The 19766-nt window shown below is 39.4% G+C and overlaps 1 protein-coding gene across 2 annotated transcripts in view; it reads left to right on the top strand.

Annotated features, from left to right (window-relative positions):
- CERS6 (ceramide synthase 6) overlaps positions 1-19766 on the top strand; it is a 128327-nt gene that overhangs the window by 45320 nt on the left and 63241 nt on the right. For both annotated transcript variants that reach the window (XM_060778489.2, XM_060778498.2), the window contains exon 4: positions 15367-15424. In XM_060778489.2, coding sequence (XP_060634472.1) covers positions 15367-15424 — 58 coding nt within the window. The remainder of the gene's footprint in view (positions 1-15366; positions 15425-19766) is intronic.

The following is a 19766-nucleotide window of genomic DNA, read 5'->3' as shown; positions in this document are numbered from 1 at the left end:
TTCAGTGTGCAGTGAGATCTTTCTACAATGAGAAGAAGTGAAGAAAAAAAAAGTGGCTATTTCTGAACCTTTGGAAAGTCAAGTAATCCATTGCCAAAGTCTCAGCAAAAATCCCATTGAGAACACCAAGAAATAGTTCCTTTTCCTCCTCCCTGCATGGAAGTGTTAAACAGGACTACTAAATGTTTAGGCAGGTGAATAGTGTGAACCATTACATATGACTGGCTTTTGAGTGTCTTCTTTTCAATAATTAGCTTGCCTTGAAAACTCCATACAATGTAAATGCTATAGAAACCATTCTCTAGTTTAAGCATAAATCTTTGGAAGTGTGTTGTGCAGGGAAGATAACATCTTTCACTCATTCAAGGTTTGTCCACTGGTTTCTTCCACACTGGATGGGGTCAGCAGAGAGTGCATGCTAAGACAAGTAAAGTCAGAATGAACTTTCATACTCATAAGCCCATTGACATAATTTCTTGTCAACAACTAGCCAAAGGATATTAAAGGCTGAGGAACTAGACTGCCTGCAACTTGCTGGAGGGCATGTTCCTTTTCATCTTGCCATATAAGGCGATCCCTCATAGCCCGAGGATGATGGCCCTCCAAGTGTAGTGTCTTGGCGGTGAATTACTTACTTACTTAGACGATCCATCATTGTCCGAGTAAGATTGTCCTCCAGGTGTGGTGTCCTGGTGGTGGGTACGTAGGTGACTGTGGAGCCCTATTCTTGACCCGCATGTTCTCCTGCAGTGAGGGCATCGGTTTCTAGGTAAAAGGTGGTCCCGATCAGAGTTGGCTTGACACACCTTCCTCTTGGCACATTTCTCTCTTTTGCCCTCTATTTGTGCTTCTTCAGATTCTACACCACTGCTGGTCACAGCTGACCTCCAGTTAGAGTGCTCAAGGGCCAGGGCTTCCCAGTTCTCAATGTCTATGCCACAGTTTCTAAGGTTAGCTTTGAGCCCATCTTTAAATTTCTTTTCGTATCCACCAACATTATGTTTTCCGTTCTTGTGTTGGGACTATAGCAACTGCTTTGGGAGACGGTGATCGGGCATTCAAACGGCAAGGCCAGTCCAGCGGAGTTGATGGCAGATAATTTATCTTAGACAAACTAGCCAAGATAATTGCTATGCAATGGTGAGAGGCTGTTAACATTGATCAGGACTTTGTTGAATAATGCTTTGAGCTATTAAAAAAAGCAAGTCTGTGTTTCTTTAACTCTTTTAAATGAAGAAATGGCTGAATTATGATTTCTTCCCTTCATAAACGGGATTGTCTCTCATGGGCTGGATGACTGCACTTGTATTTCATTGAGGTCCCACTCTCTGCCTCCACTACAATTACAGTGTGCTATGCACTGCCTTTAAGAGTGGCACTGTTGAAAAGTTTTAATGCCAATGTATATTCTTTCTCAACCACAGAATCATTATATTAAAGTTCTGTATTGGGATGCATTGTGACTCATCCTCCTCCCTCAGCTGCAATAAAGCTTGAATTGCATGCCAAAATGTGTTTGAATAGGGAGGTCCTGAGAAACAAAGAGGAGTAATCCCGAGGCTTACATTCATTAAAAAGTCCTCATTTGCTAGTTTTTCAAGGTAGGGAGGGGAGTTCTGCAAGAGATCCTCATGTGAGCAGCTCTCTGGTAGCAGTAGTTTAACTTACAAATATCATGTTTACTGTTGCTATCAGCAGTGCATGTTTTTGGAGCCTAACCACCATTTATATCCTCCACAACATTCAGACTCTTAAAGGTGGGATGGTGTCTTGCTTGAGCACAGAGAAATTGGTAGATTATAGTTGGAGAAAATTGTACAAAGTTGCTTTCTTTTTTCTGGACATGAAGGGGAAAAAACAATTCCAGAAATGGGTTGTTGTAGGTTTTTTCGGGCTATATGGCCATGGTCTAGAGGCATTCTCTCCTGACGTTTCGTCTGCATCTATGGCAAGCATCCTCAGAGATAGTGAGGTCTGTTGGAACTAGGCAAAAGGGTTTATATATCTGTGGAATGACCAGGGTGAGACAAAGGACTCTTCTCTGCTGGAGCTAGGTGTGAACCTAGCTCCAGCAGAGAAGAGTCCTTTGTCTTCACACCTAGCTCCAACAGAGAAGAGTCCTTTGTCTCACCCTGGTCATTCCACAGATATATAAACCCCTTTTTCCTAGTTCCAACAGACCTCACTACCTCTGAGGATGCTTGTCATAGATGCAGGTGAAATGTCAGGAGAGAATGCCTCTAGACCATGGCCATACAGCCCGAAAAAACCTACAACAACCTTGTGATTCCGGCCATGAAAGCCTTTGAAAATAAATAAATTCCAGAAATCTTCTGAGGAAAATATATTCAAAGAAATATTGACTATGCTTTAGTTTTCAGTGCCATAGAAATCATCTTTATCTGTTATTCAAAAGGTGACTTAATTCGCAAGGACTGTAAATACTGATTTAGATGTTTGTTAAATTACACTGACTTTTGGTTGTTGCAAAGCAGACACAGAAATACCATACTAGTATTAATATGAACATTGACAAGGGAGAGGTTGCAGAAAGCCCCAGAAAAGCAATATGTACTGGTTCATCATAGTTTGTTGCCCTGATTAACTGCAGAGCTTTCTTTGACCTAGTTGTGTTTCTTCGGAAAATCTGTTTCTCTAGTAAGGGTGATGTCATGCTACCAGTCATTCTTAGCTGCAGGATGATGTCATAAGTCAAGCTGCTAATTCATAGGAACGGAGGAATGCTGTGTTTCAGGAATAAAAAAGGAGCTCATCTTGATTCAAAGAGGCCTATGACTCATGTTGCTTGAACGCTAGGTTGAGGTGCCTTGCTGGAAAAGGTTAGGAGGAAGTATGGATTGAAAATCCCTATTCTCCTCATCAAAAGGGGAATGGAAGGGAGGAAGAGAGAAAATATATGAGCACCTTTAACACTAACTGGGTTTATTTTAGCCTGAGCTTTTGGGGATACAAATCAGATGCAGTACAGAGCAGTATTAAGGCCTCAGGCATAAATCATATTTATACATTTACGGGAATGGGATAGAATGTAACAGGATTCAGAAAGATACAGACGACGCCCCTTGGCCTAAGTTTTCAGAGGGATGGACAAGGTGATGCAGGTCTTTAAGATATTTACAGTGGTCAGTTAGTGTTGATGTGTTTAGGTTTGGTAAGCCATAAATCTGCTTATCAAAAGTTTGGTTGCCAGAATTCAAAACTCTTTCGGGGAAAAAATTCTTTTGTAGTATTTGATGCAGCAAAGGCCACAAAGCCGTTGCCTTTGTTCTTACTCTGTTAATGGATTGAAATTTGTGGATACTGTTTAATTCATCGCTTTCTAGTCTTCCTTGGTAATATTCTTTTTCAGGAACCTCAGCTTCTGAATCCGTTACTGTGTGCTCTGCAACTGATTTTGGGATACTGCCATTGCTAATGCCACTTTTGTGTCCATTTATCCTCTTGTGTAGAGACTGTTCTTTTTGCCTAACGTAGAGTATAGATGGGCATTGGTGGCATAGACTGGCATGTATTACATTGAAGGAAGAGCAGGTAAATTAAATTCCAATGTTATGGAATTCCATGTAATATTTCTCCCAGAGAAGTTGTGGGAAAAGAGTTGGCATCTGGGTTTGTGGCAGGGTCTTGTTCTTTTATTGCAATCCATATTCTGTATCCTGTCCTAAGTGAGTAAGGTTTGAAAACTGACTGTAAGCTGATAATGTTGGAAATCACAACCTTCATCAACCCTTCTCTAGCAATCTGTTTCTCTATGATCTTATTGCTTACTGTTTCCTGTATGTATGTTCTAGGTGTGCAGCTTTATTTCCTTTATGGCAGTGGTTCTCAACCTGTGGATGCTCAGGTGTTTTGGCCTACAATTCCGAGAAATCCCAGCCAGTTTACCAGGTGTTAGGATTTCTGGGAGTTGAAGGCCAAAAATCTGGGAACCCACAGGTTGAGAACCACTGCTTTGTGGTTCTAATTATATTTGGTTGTATACTATAAGAGGAGATTCTGCTCTAAAGGGTTTTTGGCTCATCTCTAAAAGGAGTTGTGTTCTCTAATAGATAAAGACCTGCCTCCAGAATAGTTATGAAGATGTTTGAAGGCTGTGGTGCCATGCAGGTGTCATGGCAGTGTCATTGACCTGGAGGTATACATTATTCCCAAATGAGAGGAATTATGAATAAGTTCAGAGTGACAAAATTTGGTGGCTTGATCTGTTGTAGCCTCTTTCAAGATGGTTTTCTTTTAAACTTGTAGCCTGTTTTGGTTTGTTAGGAATTCTACATCAATAGCAGATATTCTTCTTATATAACACTTGTTTTAGCCCTAGGAAATGTCTTGCAGTAAAGTAACAGGTTAAATACTGTGTTTCTTTGTGTGCCTTAAGAACTTTTCCTGGGGCTTTGTTATCCTTTTCACTTTTTTATTTGCACTATATTTTTACACATACTTCCCAAAATTTTCTCCCTGATGTGTCCTAAACTTGGATTTAATCCTCACGGAAGCTGGTGAAAATGTCTAGATCTGGGGAAAAGGAATATCTTTTTGGACTAGATCTTCTGGAATCTCCAAGTTGGTTGTCGAATTCTGGGAGTTGTTGCTCAAAAAAGTAACTTATAGAAATACATTGGCAAGGGTTTGTACTGCTGTAATCCTAAAGATAGTGCTGTAAGCATAGTTAGGAATTGGATGTAAGAATATTGCTGGAAATAGAAATTAGTCACTGTCAGATCATCCAAGGCTTCCTGAAGGGCAATTTTAAGGTCTAGTAAATGTATAGTGCACCTTTTCTCAGCCTTTTTATCCTGGAGATAAATGGTGGGATATAAATAGTTTCATTCATGTGTATATACATATGTACATACATGCTGCAAGGCTGGCTGAGTTGTAGCAAAGTTCTTTCTAGCTAAGACTGCTTTTGTATGTCCACTGAATGAAATACATCAATAGTACCAGCATAGCTCTTCAATTACACATATTTTCTTGCATGCTCAGTTGTACATCTTTGTTGCTGGCCTACTTATCTGGTTATGTTATATTTATAGCAGATTGCTACAGAAATGGAGTACATTTTACATATCTCCCTTCACCCTCAACTGGCATTTTGGAGTTACTGAATTTTGCTCTGATATTCCAATAGTGTGCACATGGAGAACATGCAGATTTAAGGTAATATTGGTCTCAAATATTTCTGCTCACATTAAATATTAATTAGCTGCTTATAACTGCAGCCAAGAGGAAGACTGAGAGGTTGCCCGACTTCTACCTTTAAAACTGAATTGGAAAAAAGTGAACATTCCCACACTAGATACATTCGCTGCAACTTTGCAGAGTTGAGCAAGAGTCATCCTTCTGCAGAAGTGCTCCTCTTTTTCTGCCAAGCATATCTGCTTATCCAAACTTGTTTAAGCTTCTAGCAATGCTGACATGTTGCAAAATCACTCCTATATTTGGAGCAAAGAATGTAACCCCTTTCAAATGTGCAACAAAGCAGGAGCAAGGGGGCTAATGGGCTCCAGATAGAGAAGCAGTAGTGAAAGGAAATGTGGCCCTCCCCATCTTATTGTACTATAATTCCCAGAAGACTGAACAAGAAGAGCATGTAATGAAGAATGCTAAAAATAGCAGTTCAGCAACATCTAGATGGCCCCACAGTTCCCATTTCTACTCTGAAATTCATGCCACAATGCTACTAGTGGTCCATGGCCATGGAGTACTTCAGTGTTTTGGGAGAGATGCGCATCATCCCCACCTACTCCAACCAGTAATTTTTCTATTTCTGAAGACTGCCCACACCACACATTAGATTTTTGTTGTTCTCCAGTTGTTGTTGTTGTTGTTGTTGTTGTTGTTGTTGTTGTTATATAAGCATGCAAAGGGATCTTGCAACTCCACTAAAACTAGCTGAGAAAATGAAGTTGGTAGCATAAGCTTACATATACTTGAGTGTATGAATAGCAATATATTGCTATTGACTCCCTCGTCTACTTAATTACTTAGGCGATCCCTGTCTGAGTAAGATTGTTCTCCAAGTGCGGAGTCCTGGCAGTGGGTACATAGGTGACTGTGGAGCCCTGTTCTTGATCTGCATGTTCTCCGGCAGTAAAGGCATCAGTTTCCAGGTGGAAGGCGGTCCTGGTCAGGGTTGGCTTGATGCTCCTTCCTCTTGGGACATTTCTCACAACTGACCTCCAGTTAGAGCACTCAAGGGCCACGGCTTCCCAGTTCTCGGTGTCTATGCCACAGTTTTTAAGGTTGGCTTTGAGCCCATCTTTAAATCTCTTTTTCTGTCTTCCAACATTACATTTTCTGTTCTTGAGTTCAGAGTATAGTAACTGTTTTGGGAAACTGTGATCAGACATTCATACAACGTGGCCAGTCCAGCAGAGTTGATCGCTTTAATAATGGTGGTCTTTGCTTCTTCCAGCATGCTGACATTTGTCCACCTGTCTTCTCAAGAGATTTGCAGGATTTTTCGGAAACAATGCTGATGGAATCGTTCCAGGAGTTGCATGTGACGTCTGTAGATAGTCTACGTTTCTCAGGCCAAAGTGGTCCACGCCTTAGTCACCTCTAGACTGGATTACTGCAATGCACTCTACGTGGGACTGCCCTTGAAAACAGCCCAGAAATTTCAGATGATCCAACGGGCGGCAGCCAAGTTGTTAACTGGGGCTCCTTACAGGGAGTGGTCAACCCTCCTGTTCAAGGAGCTCCACTGGCTGCCATTCATTTTCTGGTCCCAATTCAAGGTGCAGGTTCTTACCTACAAAGCCCTGAACGGTTTGGGACCCGCCTACCTGCGTGACCGCATCTCCATATACGAACCCACACGATCCCTTTGATCATCCAGAGAGGCCCTGCTCTCGATCCCACCAGCATCGCAGGCGCGATTGGTGGGGACGAGAGAGAGGGCCTTTTCAGTGGTGGCCCCTCGACTCTGGAACGCACTCCCTAAAGACATCAGACAGGCCCCAACTTTGGCAGTCTTCAGGAGGAGCTTGAAGATGTGGCTGTTCTAGTGTGCCTTCCCAGAATAATGATCTCATAGTACTTTGTCCTCCAAAGCACTTTACATTTCTTTAGGTCTGCTCGTATGCCCTTCCGCAAACACCATTATCTCCTTTTCGTCTATGCCCCATCATTATTTCCAATTTTAACTGTACATTTGGCCTTCCCACTGTTTTTAATCATGTGTTGTCTTACTGATAATGTTGTATATTTTTATTGTCTATGTTTTTTATTTTTAATTGCTTGTACTGTTGTTTATTGTCTGTATTGTTGTATTTGGGCTCGGCCTCATGTAAGCCGCACTGAGTCCCTTGGGGAGATGGTAGCGGGGTACAAATAAAGTGTTATTATTTATTTTTTATTATTATTATAGCAGGGTTGGGAGGACAATAGCTTTATAAACAAGCAGCTTGGTATCCCTACAGATGTCCCGGTCCTCAAACATCTCTGCTTCATTTGGAAAAATGCTGCACTCACAGAGCTCAGGCGGTGTTGTATTTCAGTGTCAATTTTGACTTTTGTGGAGAGATGGCTGCCAAGGTAGCGGAAGTGGTCAACATTTTCTAATGTTACACCATTAAGCTGTATTTCTGGCATTGCAGACGGACTGGCTAGGGCCTGCTGGAAGAGCAGTTTGATTTTCTCGATGTTCAATGACAGGCTGAGCTTCCCATATGCTTCTGCGAAGGTGATTAGAGTGGTTTGTAGGTCTTTTTCTGAATGAGCACAGACGATGTTGTCATCAGCATATTGGAGTTCTATAACAGATGTTATTGTAACCTTAGTTTTGACTTTCAGTCAAAACTAGCTTGCCATCTGCCCAATAGATGATTTCCACTCCAGTGGGAAGCTTTCCTTCAACAAGACGAAGTATCATAGCGATGAAGATGGAAAATAAGGTTGGGGCAATAACACATCCCTATTTGACACCTGATTCCACCTTAAATGGGTCACTTTGGGAGTCACTGATGTCCAAGACTGTTGCTGTCATGTCCTTGTGGGGGAGCCGCAGGATGTACACAAATTTGTCAGGGCACCCGATTTTTTGGAGGATGATCCAGAGAGCACCGTGATTCACTGTGTTGAATGCCTTTGCAAGGTCAATGAATGCCATGTACAGAGGTTGATTTTGTTCCCTGCATTTTTCTTGAAGCTGTCATGCAGTGAAGATCATGTCCACTGTTTCTCTGGAGGGCCAGAAGCCATTCTGGTAGGGTATCTTCTGATTTGTAGAAGGCAGTTTGCAAGGATTCTTGTGAGGTTAGAAGGGAGATACCTTGATAGTTTCTGCAGTCTGTTCTTTCCATTTTTATGAAAAGGGTGGTGATGGTGGCATCCTTGAAATCTCCTGGGATTTTCTCAGTCACCCATACTTTTTCAATGAGCTGGTGGAGTTGTTGTGTCAGCTCAGGTCCTCCCTCTTTAAAGATTTCAGCAGGTCCGCTGGCTTTGTTATTTTTTTGTTGGCTGATGGCATTGCTGACTTCTTCCAAACTAGGCAGTTCTGGTTTGCTGGTTTGCTGTTGCAGGACTTGTGAGAGAACCTCTTCGGCCACATTGGAGCTGCGATTCAGGAGACTTTGGTAGTGCAATGTAGTTTCCAATGTAGTGCAATTGATTTTTAAAATAATTACATAGTCTAAGAGGTGCCAATGCTTTGAATGGAGGTGCTTCCATGAGGTCTTGAGCTTGTTTTTCTGGTGGAAGAATGTGTTGGTGGTGACAAGGTTGTGCTCCGCACATTTGGTAAGGAGCAGGATGCCATGTTTCCAACCCCGTCTTTTCCAATGGTCCCTGGCTACAGGTCGAAGTCTCATCCAACTCTTGCATCAAAGTCCCCCAGGAGAATGATTTTGTCCTCCTTAGGTATCTCTGAAAGGACGGTGTACAGCTGACAGTAATTTTCTTCCTTGATATCTTCATATGCATCTAGTGTTGGGGCATAGGCACATGATGGTTGCCTGTTGGGTTTTGGCAAGGTTAATTCAGAGGGTTGAGAGTCGTTCATTAATGCCAATGGGTGCTTCAGTCAGGTACTTCACCAGATCATTTCTTTCTTTTATTTTATAATTTTTATTAAGTGTTTTTGAATAAGGTATACATTGAAGGGTAGTAATCATTGACATAACTTATAAGTAAAATAAATCGAACCCAAAAGGGGGTAGGTTGGTAGGGTTTAGGGTAAAAAGAGAAAAAGAAGAAGGGAAAAAAGGAGGGGAATAGTGAGGTGCAGAGGAAAGAATGTGCTGGGGTTGGAGGGTATGAAGGGGAGAATTAGTACTCTTATTTACTGATTTTACCCCAAGAGGTGTTGTTAGTATTAGTGGTTTCTTCTCTCATCTGTCTATGTCAGCTTAATACTGAAGTAGTTTTTGACCAGGGACCAGTCCGTCTTGTTTTCACCAGTTGTTTGAGTGTTCTTCAAGTATTCTGTCAGTACATCCATATTCATTATGTCTAGGAGTTTCAGCAACCATTCTTCCACCGTTGGCATCTCTTTGTTCTTCCATTTCTTGGCTGCTACTATCCTTGCCACCGTTGCCATATGGAAAAAGAGTTTGTCCTTATTCTTTTCAATTTCAAAGTCTAGAATACCCAATAAATAGTATTCCGCTTTCATCTCTTTCCATTACCTTCCTTGGTGGCCGAAAGTGTGTGACTTGCCCAAGGCCACCCAGTGGATTTCCCTGGTGAAGCGGAGATTCAATCCATGGTTTCCGGAGTTGTAGTTCAACCCTCTACACCAGACTGATTCTCTTTGCATACTGGAACTTACATTTCTGTCTCCCCAATCCCTTCTCAGGCTAATCAGACTAATAACACTGAGGGCAGGGATTGATTGCAACGAATAGAAAAGTTCAAAGTTCTTAACACTCTTTTCTCACACTTACCCCCATCCTGCCACCCCTCCCCCACCTAGCAGTTCTTTAAAGTATTAATCATACTAAAACATAAATCTTTTGTGTGATGTGCATATTGCTTTTTTTTCCCTACTCATTTCCTGATCATTTTAGCATTTGTCTTTTTAGAGAGGTGTTGCTTAAGAGTCGTTCTACAGGTAGCTCAAGTATTGACAGGTGAAACTTGGTCTATGAGCAGAGAGTAGGGTGAGGGTTTCTTTTCTTTCGTGAGAGCATTAGAGATTCCGTGATAAAGGCATGATTACTCAAGGTGTGTTTATTCAGCCTCCTGTCTTTGCAGGGTGTGCTGGTCTCTTTAAAAAGTAGACTAAGGCAGCAATTACCATGTTTCTTTGAAGAAATTCTTCTTTATAATTCCACCTTTAGTTGTCACAATCCATGTCTACATTTTTTCAGAGTCTGCGCCAATCTCAAGCCCTATGCAATCTTAGGCATGCCACTGAGAACTTGGAAAACTTACCTTTTCCAGTTCCTAGCATAACCTAGAGATTGGTCCAAGTAGAGTTTGGGAATGAAAGAAAGTGTTTACATTCCTTTGCCATTGCTCTTCTTTAGTCCAGCATCTTTCATGAAGTACAGCTGGTGTTCTAGTTAGGCTGGAAAGGAGAATATGCAACATGATTATATTCTATTTTTCATTGTTATGGGTGCCCTATGTGCAATTTCATGCTCCATATCTTAAGGATTCTCTATTGCCAGACAGAAAAGGGTTATGTTGTGAGTCAGATACTCAAAATGGTAGGGTTTTTTTGTTGTTGTTGTTTTCACTAAGCAAAGCTAGAGGAGGAGCTGAGGAGCCTTCTAATCAAGGTGAAAGAAGAAAGTGCAAAAGCTGGGTTGCAGTTAAACATAAAAAAAACCCCAAGATTATGGCAACCGGACTGATTGATAACTGGCAAATAGAGGGAGAAAACGTGGAGGCGGTGACAGACTTTGTATTTCTAGGTGCAAAGATTACTGCAGACGCAGACTGCTGCTAGGAAATCAGAAGACGCTTACTTCTTGGGAGGAGAGCAATGACCAATCTCGATAAGATAGTGAAGAGTAGAGACATCACACTGGCAACAAAGATCTGCATAGTCAAAGCAATTGTATTCCTCATAGTCACCTACGGATGTGAGAGCTGGACCATAGGGAAGGCTGAGCGAAAGAAGATAGATGCTTTTGAGCTGTGGTGTTGGAGGAAAGTTCTGAGAGTGCCTTGAACAGCGAGAAGATCCAACCAGTCCATACTTCGGAAAATAGAGCCCAACTGCTCATTGGAAGGAAGGATATTAGAGGCAAAGATGAAGTACTTTGGCCACATCATGAGAAGACAGGAAAGCTTGGAGAAGACAATTATGCTGGGGAAAATGGAAGGAAAAAGGAAGAGGGGTCGACCAAGGGCAAGATGGATGGATGGTATCCTTGAAGTGACTGGCTTGACTCTGAAGGAGCTGGGGGTGGTGATGGCCAACCCACACTCTGGCGTGGGCTGGTTCATGAGGTCACAAAGAGTCGGAAGTGACTGAACAAATGAACAACAAACAAGCAAAGCTAGATTGGGACATTTGAGACAGACTTATTTGCAGTAGCTTTCTTCAGGAACAGTTGTATAAAGATAATTTATTTAGATCACAGTGCAGTAGACCTTCATCTCCAGCTGTGGATACCAAAATCCATGGATGCTCAAGTCCCATTATATAAAATGGTGTACCAAAATGGTGTCACTTTTATTATAGTTGAAAGGCACACCTTTTTCAGTAGATGCAGCTGTAGAATTTCTAGATGGAACTTCAAGGAAATGTTTATGTGAATAGAAGGGTAACGATTTCCAGCTAATGTAAAGAAATCCTATAACCAGGCACTGGTAGTGTCTGTAAGTTGCTAAAAAAGGAATAAATCCATATACATTCTGACAAAATTCCTATTCAATTGAACTTCTAAGCGCATACTCATACTAATCTGGATCACTTATCCAAGGTTTGCCTGACCCATATTCCCAAAGGAGAAATAAAAATATTTCATAAATCAGAACAGCTTTGCATGAATACCGCTGCTTTGGGCAAAAGTGTTTCATAACTAAAACAGTTTGGCATGAATTATTATACATACAAATGCAAAGGGATCTTGTAGCACCTTAGAGACCAACTAACATAAAGAAGATGCATGGAAGAAATAGAATTACTCTACGAAACCTTATGCTACCAACCTCTTTCTCTCAGTCTCAAAGCTGCTACAAGATTGCTTTGCATACTGATATTCCAGACTTACATGGCTGTGTCTTTGAATTCTGTACATACAGATGTTTTATACAGTACAAGCGTTTTGCCATATCTAGTATTCATCAGTGGATGGAAAGAGTAAACCACTCCTTTCAAGATGGCATAATAAAGAGGCTTCTACTATGCAAAAGCTGATTTTACACTATGAATTGCTGTATAGACCCATATAGTACAGTTTAGTGCAATTAAACTGCATTGAACTACACTAACCATATAATACAGTTTCAAACTGAATTATATGGCAGTAAAGATCCACCTATAGTCTTTTTTCTGCTTGTAGATATTAAATTTTAAAATCTTAAATACACACACCTCTTTACAAATGTCTTTTTTTTAAAAAAAAAAATCCTCATCAAACCATAAGGCTATATCCTTCAGAGAAATTTCCTACTTTTTAATGGCCAAAACTAAAAATAACCATTAAGATATCTCATAAATATTGTAATTTTCTAAATGAGATAGAATGGTGTGTTAATATATGAATATGTGTGTATTTATGTATGTATATGTATTCAAATTTACCAGTGGAACACTTGCCTGGGAATCATATGGCACTCGAAATGCTTTTGGACTGTATATCTGATCAACCATAGGCAGCAAACCCAGTGGTGAAGAGGTTTCTGTCCAACGACATCTTGAAGTCAACATGATCGTTTCCCCTCTGTATTCATTCAGAAATGACAGTGCAAACTGAGATTGCCCTTGTTTGTGTCATAACCACAAAGCACAACATCTTTAAATTATACGCATCAATTAAGTCATTGACATCCCAAACAGTCTGCTAGTAAAAAATCTAACAAGGCCCATTAATCTCATATTATATAGATGGAAATCCTACCATTAAATATTAGTTGCTGATGGCAAACAGTGGTAGACAAGCATTCCTATCTTAAACAGCATGTCTGTAACAGCAGTAATAAAAGTCATGACAAAAAATGTTTTCACAGAGACAGAGAGATGAAAAGTCAAGATTTGGTGGAATCTCAGGCCCCTTCCACACTGCCCTATATATCCCAGGATCTGATCCTAGATGATCTGTTTATCCCAGATTATCTGGCAGTGTAAACTCTTATAATTCAGTTCAAAGCAGATAATCTAGGACCAGATCTTGGTATATAGGACAATGTAGAAGGGGCCTCAGACATCTAGGAAGCTACAGTTGTTTTCTACCCCCTCTATAATATCACCTATTTTGAAAGGCAATTCTCTGTCTCCACTTACTTCATCTTCTGGATTTGAAACACCCAAACATATAGCAACAAAGAATTTGGCCCCTCTGTCTCTCCAGCATATCACCTCAAAGACTGGAGCATCCTTGGCTCATTGTATTACTGGTTATTGGTTTTGTTGAGCATTGTTTTGATCGAGTTTCAACACTGCTGTTTTATATTCTTATGCTCTATTTAATTGTATTTTGTCTGGATTGTTATATTTTACTGTACTCTTTTAATTGTGTTCTTGCTTTAATGGATTGCTTTGCTTTTATGTCTTGTGGGCATTTTGTCCCATATGTAAGACACCCTGAGTCCCTTCGGAGAATAAAGTTGTTGTTGTTGTTGTTGTTGTTGTTGTTGTTGTTGTCTGCTAAGTACAGCAAAGAAATGCCTAAGACAACACATGTGTTTCTGATTTTCAAGATAAACGTTAGTCGTGAGGTCTTTCCTGCAATTCGTTGAGATAGTTATATGATTAAAAATTGTAAACACTTGTATAGGAAGTTCCAATTCTCATCAGTTTTTCTCCCCCTTTCCTTTAAGTCACCTATGAAAATTATAAATAACTTGAGTTACAAAAGCTTCAAAACTGCCTATCACGGTGACTGTTCTGGCCTTTCAAGCAGTCTGGAGATAAATCAACATACAGCGAGAATTATTCTTTCCATTTTAATGTTGTTTAGTTTGCTCTTGTTCTGAAGGGTTTTCAGACCTTTAGCACTGTTGTTTTCAGATGGTTCTAAGGACTGAGTACTAAGAAAAAGACAAGATAAAATCAATCACAATGATAATTCAGAACGTTTATGTGCAGTGAGGGCTCTTTGCCTGCATACTTTAAATTCATAATTGAAAGAGAGCAATTGCTTTATCATTATGCTTTCATTGTTTTGAGAAGGTTACTGCAGTCACAAATATTACAACAGAGGCAAATGTATTGACATTATCAGCGATAGGAGCAAGCAACTCTGCAGTGAAATGACAAGCATTTGATCCTATTGTTGCCTCTAAAGCTGTGCTGAGTCTGGAATACAAGGCAGTTAGAATAATTTCACACTTGAATGAGCTGGATTTTTACATCCAGAAATGTACGAGGCAGACCAAGCTTTATCACTGTTAAACTGAACAATTAAAATATGTATCTGCACACACACACACACACACCCCAGTATCTATTAATTCATTCTTAATAAACTCCCTCTTGCCCCTTTTTGCTTAAAATGACCCACACAATGTTTGGCATGGATCAAAGGGGAAAAGATTTGGTACTGTGTCAGTACATTAAACACAGCAAGAACTAATATTACACAGAGGTTTTAGTGTCATGACAATGTGTTAAGATGGGTGTGTAATTTCATTCACACTGCTACAGTGATAGTAATTACAGATTTAAAAGATTGAGAGTGTTTCCTTTGGCTGGAAGCAATGGGAGCTCCATGTCAAACTAAGAAACACTCCATGAATCCCCAGGGATCCTTTGTAGAAATTCATAGTTCTGAATGATCTGTGTGTATGTTATTATATGCACTTCAAATCCCAGCAAGTGTGCCAATAGTCTTATAGTTAGTGTTGACTGCTAGCTGCTGCTCATCTCCTCAGCCCACATTCTCTTTTCTGACGTCCTTGGAATTGCCCGATTCCCAGTTCAAACCTCTTCTTCTATTTTTATCCTAGACATCTCATTTCTTTATGGGTATTTGTCACTGAATTTCTTTGGTGAATGTGTAGTGTTTTTCATATGTTTTGTTGACACAAAGTGATAACTTTTGCCTGAAATTCATAAATATCCACAGCATTCAAAACTAAGTTAATTTGGAAGATCTGGGAATAATTTTGGGACCAGTAGTTGACATGTCATTGTAGATGTAGGCTCATGGTGACCATTTGACAGGTTTTTAAAATCAGCTTACAACCAGGTTAATAAGATGTCCTGTTTAAATTTATTTGCAGGTGGCGATTTACATTTTACCTTTATATATTCACTTATGGATCCCGACTTTTGAAAAAGGTAAGATTCTTTGTTTTTTTCATGAATCCTAATTGCACTGGGTTTTGATTTAAACCAGCTTTTTTCATACTACTACTACTGCGTACACACATTTCTGATTGTGCTGTTACAGTATTTTTGGTACTTTTTGTAAGAGACTAAATTTGGAAGCTTTCAGTAAATGTTCCCATAGGTTTTATGGATATGGAATTGATGCTAATGTCTCTGGTGCTTTCAGTTAGCTACTTATTTCACCTTCCTAAATCTCTTAGTCAGTGATTGGATTTCCTGAAAGGACCCTTGACTTTTTAATGCAAGTATAGCATGCTCCCTTCTTCGTGGATTTTGATGATGATATTTGGCTTACGGAACTTCTGGGGGAGACTGAATGAAGTCTGCTCATCCAGTGGCCTGTTCACAGCATAAATCTGCATACCAGAAAGTTCTACAGAGGATCTGTGTGCCATCCTTATTTGCTGTATTTGGAAGTTGCTGCAATTCTGAATGGAGGGTTAGCAGGGGGTCTGTAGAGATTAGGAGAATAACTTCCAAAGAGGTGAACCAAGTATCATAACATGAAATGAAGATCTGTAGAAATGTAATGGCAACATCAAAGAGAAAGATATGGGTGATGCTCTTTCCTTCCCTCTCTCATTCTCTTGACGTGGGTAAATAAGAACACAGAATGCTCATTGGTTCATTTTTATAGCTGCTTTAGCTGCGGAACACGGATGAATGATTTTGTTAGCATTTTGTGATCAAGGGATTGACGCCAAATGTGGGGATTCTGCTACACATAACGACTTCATTGGCTTGAAATTTATACCCTCAGTACAACCCTCAAAATCATGAAATGAAGCTAAAACTCATAAGCTTCAGTCCAGTTGTTGGTCCCAGTTAGAGTAGATCAATTGAATCTATGGATTTTGCAGAAAGATTGATTTGCTAAATTCCCATAGATTGCATGATAATGAGATTTAGGCCATGGGCTTTAGAACTGCACTAGGACAGTTCTTATGTCCTGTCAACAGCACATAAAGTAAGTTTCTGGTGATGCAAAAGTGAGATGAAGTGGTGTCCCTTATGGAATATCGTAGGGCAGAATCAATGCACAGGAAGCAGTTTTGCACCATTTGGTGTATTTTCAGACAAAATCTGTCCTTAAAAATGCCTTGGTGTCTTTGGATTGTGGGAGTCAAAGAAGAGGGCTTGCGCTGTATGTAGCCCTTAAGGTATATTTTCCCTCTCCCAGTTTTGGAAAATCGCAATTAGTTGATTTCAGAAATAAGTCAACCAATTGTGATTTTCAAAATATTCACCACTGATTGCTCATCTTTGTTTTTTTCTTCTAAAGTTTAGGAGTGCTTCCACTGTATTCCAACTCCAGTATTCTTGAAAACTTTCATTCTCAAGTCAATCCTATGACAAATAATGCTTTTTTTATACAAAGCTGTGAGTCCTTGCATATTAAACAAGAGGACTGTTTTCCAGTTGTTATCAGCAGTTGCTATATGATTATATATAAAATGTTTCCAAAATTCTTTGCCTGGTCATGTGTATAAGCTACATCATCAAAGGCAAGTGTGGCATTTCCTTTTCAAGAGCTATAGTCTTGTGTAGAGAACACAACAAAATGCATGTAGTTTGACTCTGAAAATCCCCGTTTCAGCTCTCCATATATAATTGACAGGTTAAATCACTTTTATTCAATTTATATCCCTCTGTTTGCTCTAGCAGAATGCCTGTGACATCAGAAAGACTTGAACAGTAACATGTATTAGTCACATTGCCCATATTTTATTAACAGAAGCCACAACCTTGAGGAATGATTCCTAAACATGGTTTATTTAATGGCTTAGTAAACTTCTTGCGATATAGTATGAATTTATTCAGATTGTGCATATTCAAAGCTCAAGGCACAATTAAAGTGTAGGCTAATCTGTTTGCAGTATCAAGGTTTAGCCTCAGAGCATCTGGAGTAGTACTCATTGGCACCTCTGAGTCCTCTTCCCTCTTGGCACTGAATTAATCACAGACATCTGGATTGAGAGAAGTGGATTTCACAAATAGAAATGGTTGCTTCTCTCTGATTCCCTGTGTGCTAAAAATTAGCTGCTGCTGAGAGAATCTGAGGGTTTCATTTACATTTGCTGTGGGAAGCACAGAGCTGTCTTTGCAGTAAGAAGGAAAACAGGTACACATGTGCAACTGGGAAACTTGGACCAATCCGTTTCCCCAAATTTACACGGGTTAGCATTTAAAGGGGGATTTTTGTTCATATTATATGGTAAGGCTTTGTTTGCTATAGAAAGGTTTAGCCTATGTATTGCATGCTATAATATATACCTCAAAGGTTTTTATTTTTACAGTCATATTGCAGAAATTACATTTTCTATCAAGATCAAATACAATACGTTGGTATGATTGCTTCCCCTCCCTTCCCCCAAATCTACACATAGATATATACATAAATACATAAACTTCTGAACAATGCCTACAATAATTGTTCCCCATTAAACTATTATTCCCTCCCACCCCACCCCTCCCAGTACAGTGACCTCACATCCTTTGGGTGGAAGACATTCATATACAGCCTTGCCCTTCCTTCCCAATAAAACATTCACCCATTCTTTCCTCTAGTACAGAAATCATCATCTGAAAATTACAAGCAAAAATCCTAACAAAGACCAAATTACAGAGTCTATTCAAAATGTTTTCCCTTCTTCCCAAAAAGTTCAAAGGTAATTCCCATTCCTTCACAAAGTTCTTCTCCATGTCCTCCCTATTCATCATAGCCAATTTATACACATTCCTCGTTCCAAAAACTTTAACTTTCCATTTTCTTTTTCTTTTTGTTTTGTTTTCTCTTTCACTATAAGTCTCTGTTTCTTTGCCTTCTTCCCCTCCCTTCTCTAATGTTGCATCCTCCTCTCTACTTGCATCTATTGATTTATCCAGTTCAAATCTATTTCTTCTGCAAAACTCTCTGGCCTTCATCACCGAGTCTGGTACATATTGTCTCTCTTTAAGGTGTAAAGATATACCTCTATACACTTGATCCATATACTCCTGCAGGTCCACCACCCCTCATCTCATGAAACTCACCAAAGTATTAACCTTCCATTTATATATTTTTCATCTGTTCCTTTATGCCACAAAATCCCAAGCTTAGCTTTCCTTCTCTTAATTCCACTGGTGTTATGAAGTCCATTTGATGTTCTCTTTTTTCAGTTTCTCTAAAATTTGTTTCCAACATTGTTGTTCTTCCCACCATCTCTTGGACTTGATGCACCATAGTCTTCATGTCAGTACTGATCTAGATAAATGATTGTCCTACTTCTTACAGTTCTGTTATTATTTTATCCATAATTTTTACTAAGATCTGGATAAACTGATCTCTCATTTCTTGGATCTCTGTCAGAATTTTCTGATTTAAATCTTCAATTTTAGCTGGTATTTCAACTGATGCTCTTTTTTCTTATTTATATATATATATATATATATATATATATATATATATATATATATATAATGACTGTGTCAGCAAGATGGCACAGCTGTATGGTTCTAACCCTCTATTGTAGTTATCTTCACTTTCCTTCCTTATAGCTCTGTATTTCAGTCTCTTGTATTTTCAGTCTTACACCTTCTATGTAGTGTTCTTTTTCAGTTTGTTTAGATGCAATATGAATGCAATCAGGACACAGTCTTGTAGGTATTAAATATTAAGTGACTTGTTACCACTTTCTCCATGTTTGTCTGTGTTCTGATAGCACTTAGTTGATTCAGGTGTGACCTTGAGAGTGAATATAGTCAAAACAGTGCAGTACTCTCAGCTCTCTTAGTTTTTTCCAAGTAAAAAGAACTTGTTGATATAATTATATCGTTCCAAAATACACACTTTATTTTATGTTATGAAGTAGATTTTTCTCTTGGCTCCATATTATATAGTGATTATCTTAGTATATGGTGGTAGTCCAAACCAACTAATAGTATAACAGGAATATTTCTTCAACGTTTATCTCCTCTTTATTATAATATTGCTTCCCAAGAGAGAGAGAAACACATTGGAAGTTAAGCGATCCAAAATCTTGTTGCAGAGTGTTATTATCAAAACCAGCTCAAAATCTGTAAAATAAAGATTTCTTCTTCTTCTCTTCTGAGTCAATTATATATTCCTGTTGCTGTTATATTGCCAGTAAGGTTATCATTTGAAGGAAAGTTAAACATAATTACATCTCCTACCCCAATGGATTTCCTTGTGTTGTTTCTTGTTGCTTGTTCAGTTTCTTTTCTGGAAATTTGGCTTTGCTCGCAAGGCAACAGCCTTGTTACAATTTAAACATAGTGTGGCTTGTTGCTT

Source organism: Anolis sagrei, chromosome 1 (genome assembly GCF_037176765.1).
Source record: "Anolis sagrei isolate rAnoSag1 chromosome 1, rAnoSag1.mat, whole genome shotgun sequence".
Classification (NCBI taxonomy): Eukaryota; Metazoa; Chordata; class Lepidosauria; order Squamata; family Dactyloidae; genus Anolis; species Anolis sagrei.
The sequence above is the reverse complement of the archived record's forward strand: the minus strand, read 5'-3'. Positions and strand labels throughout refer to the sequence as shown.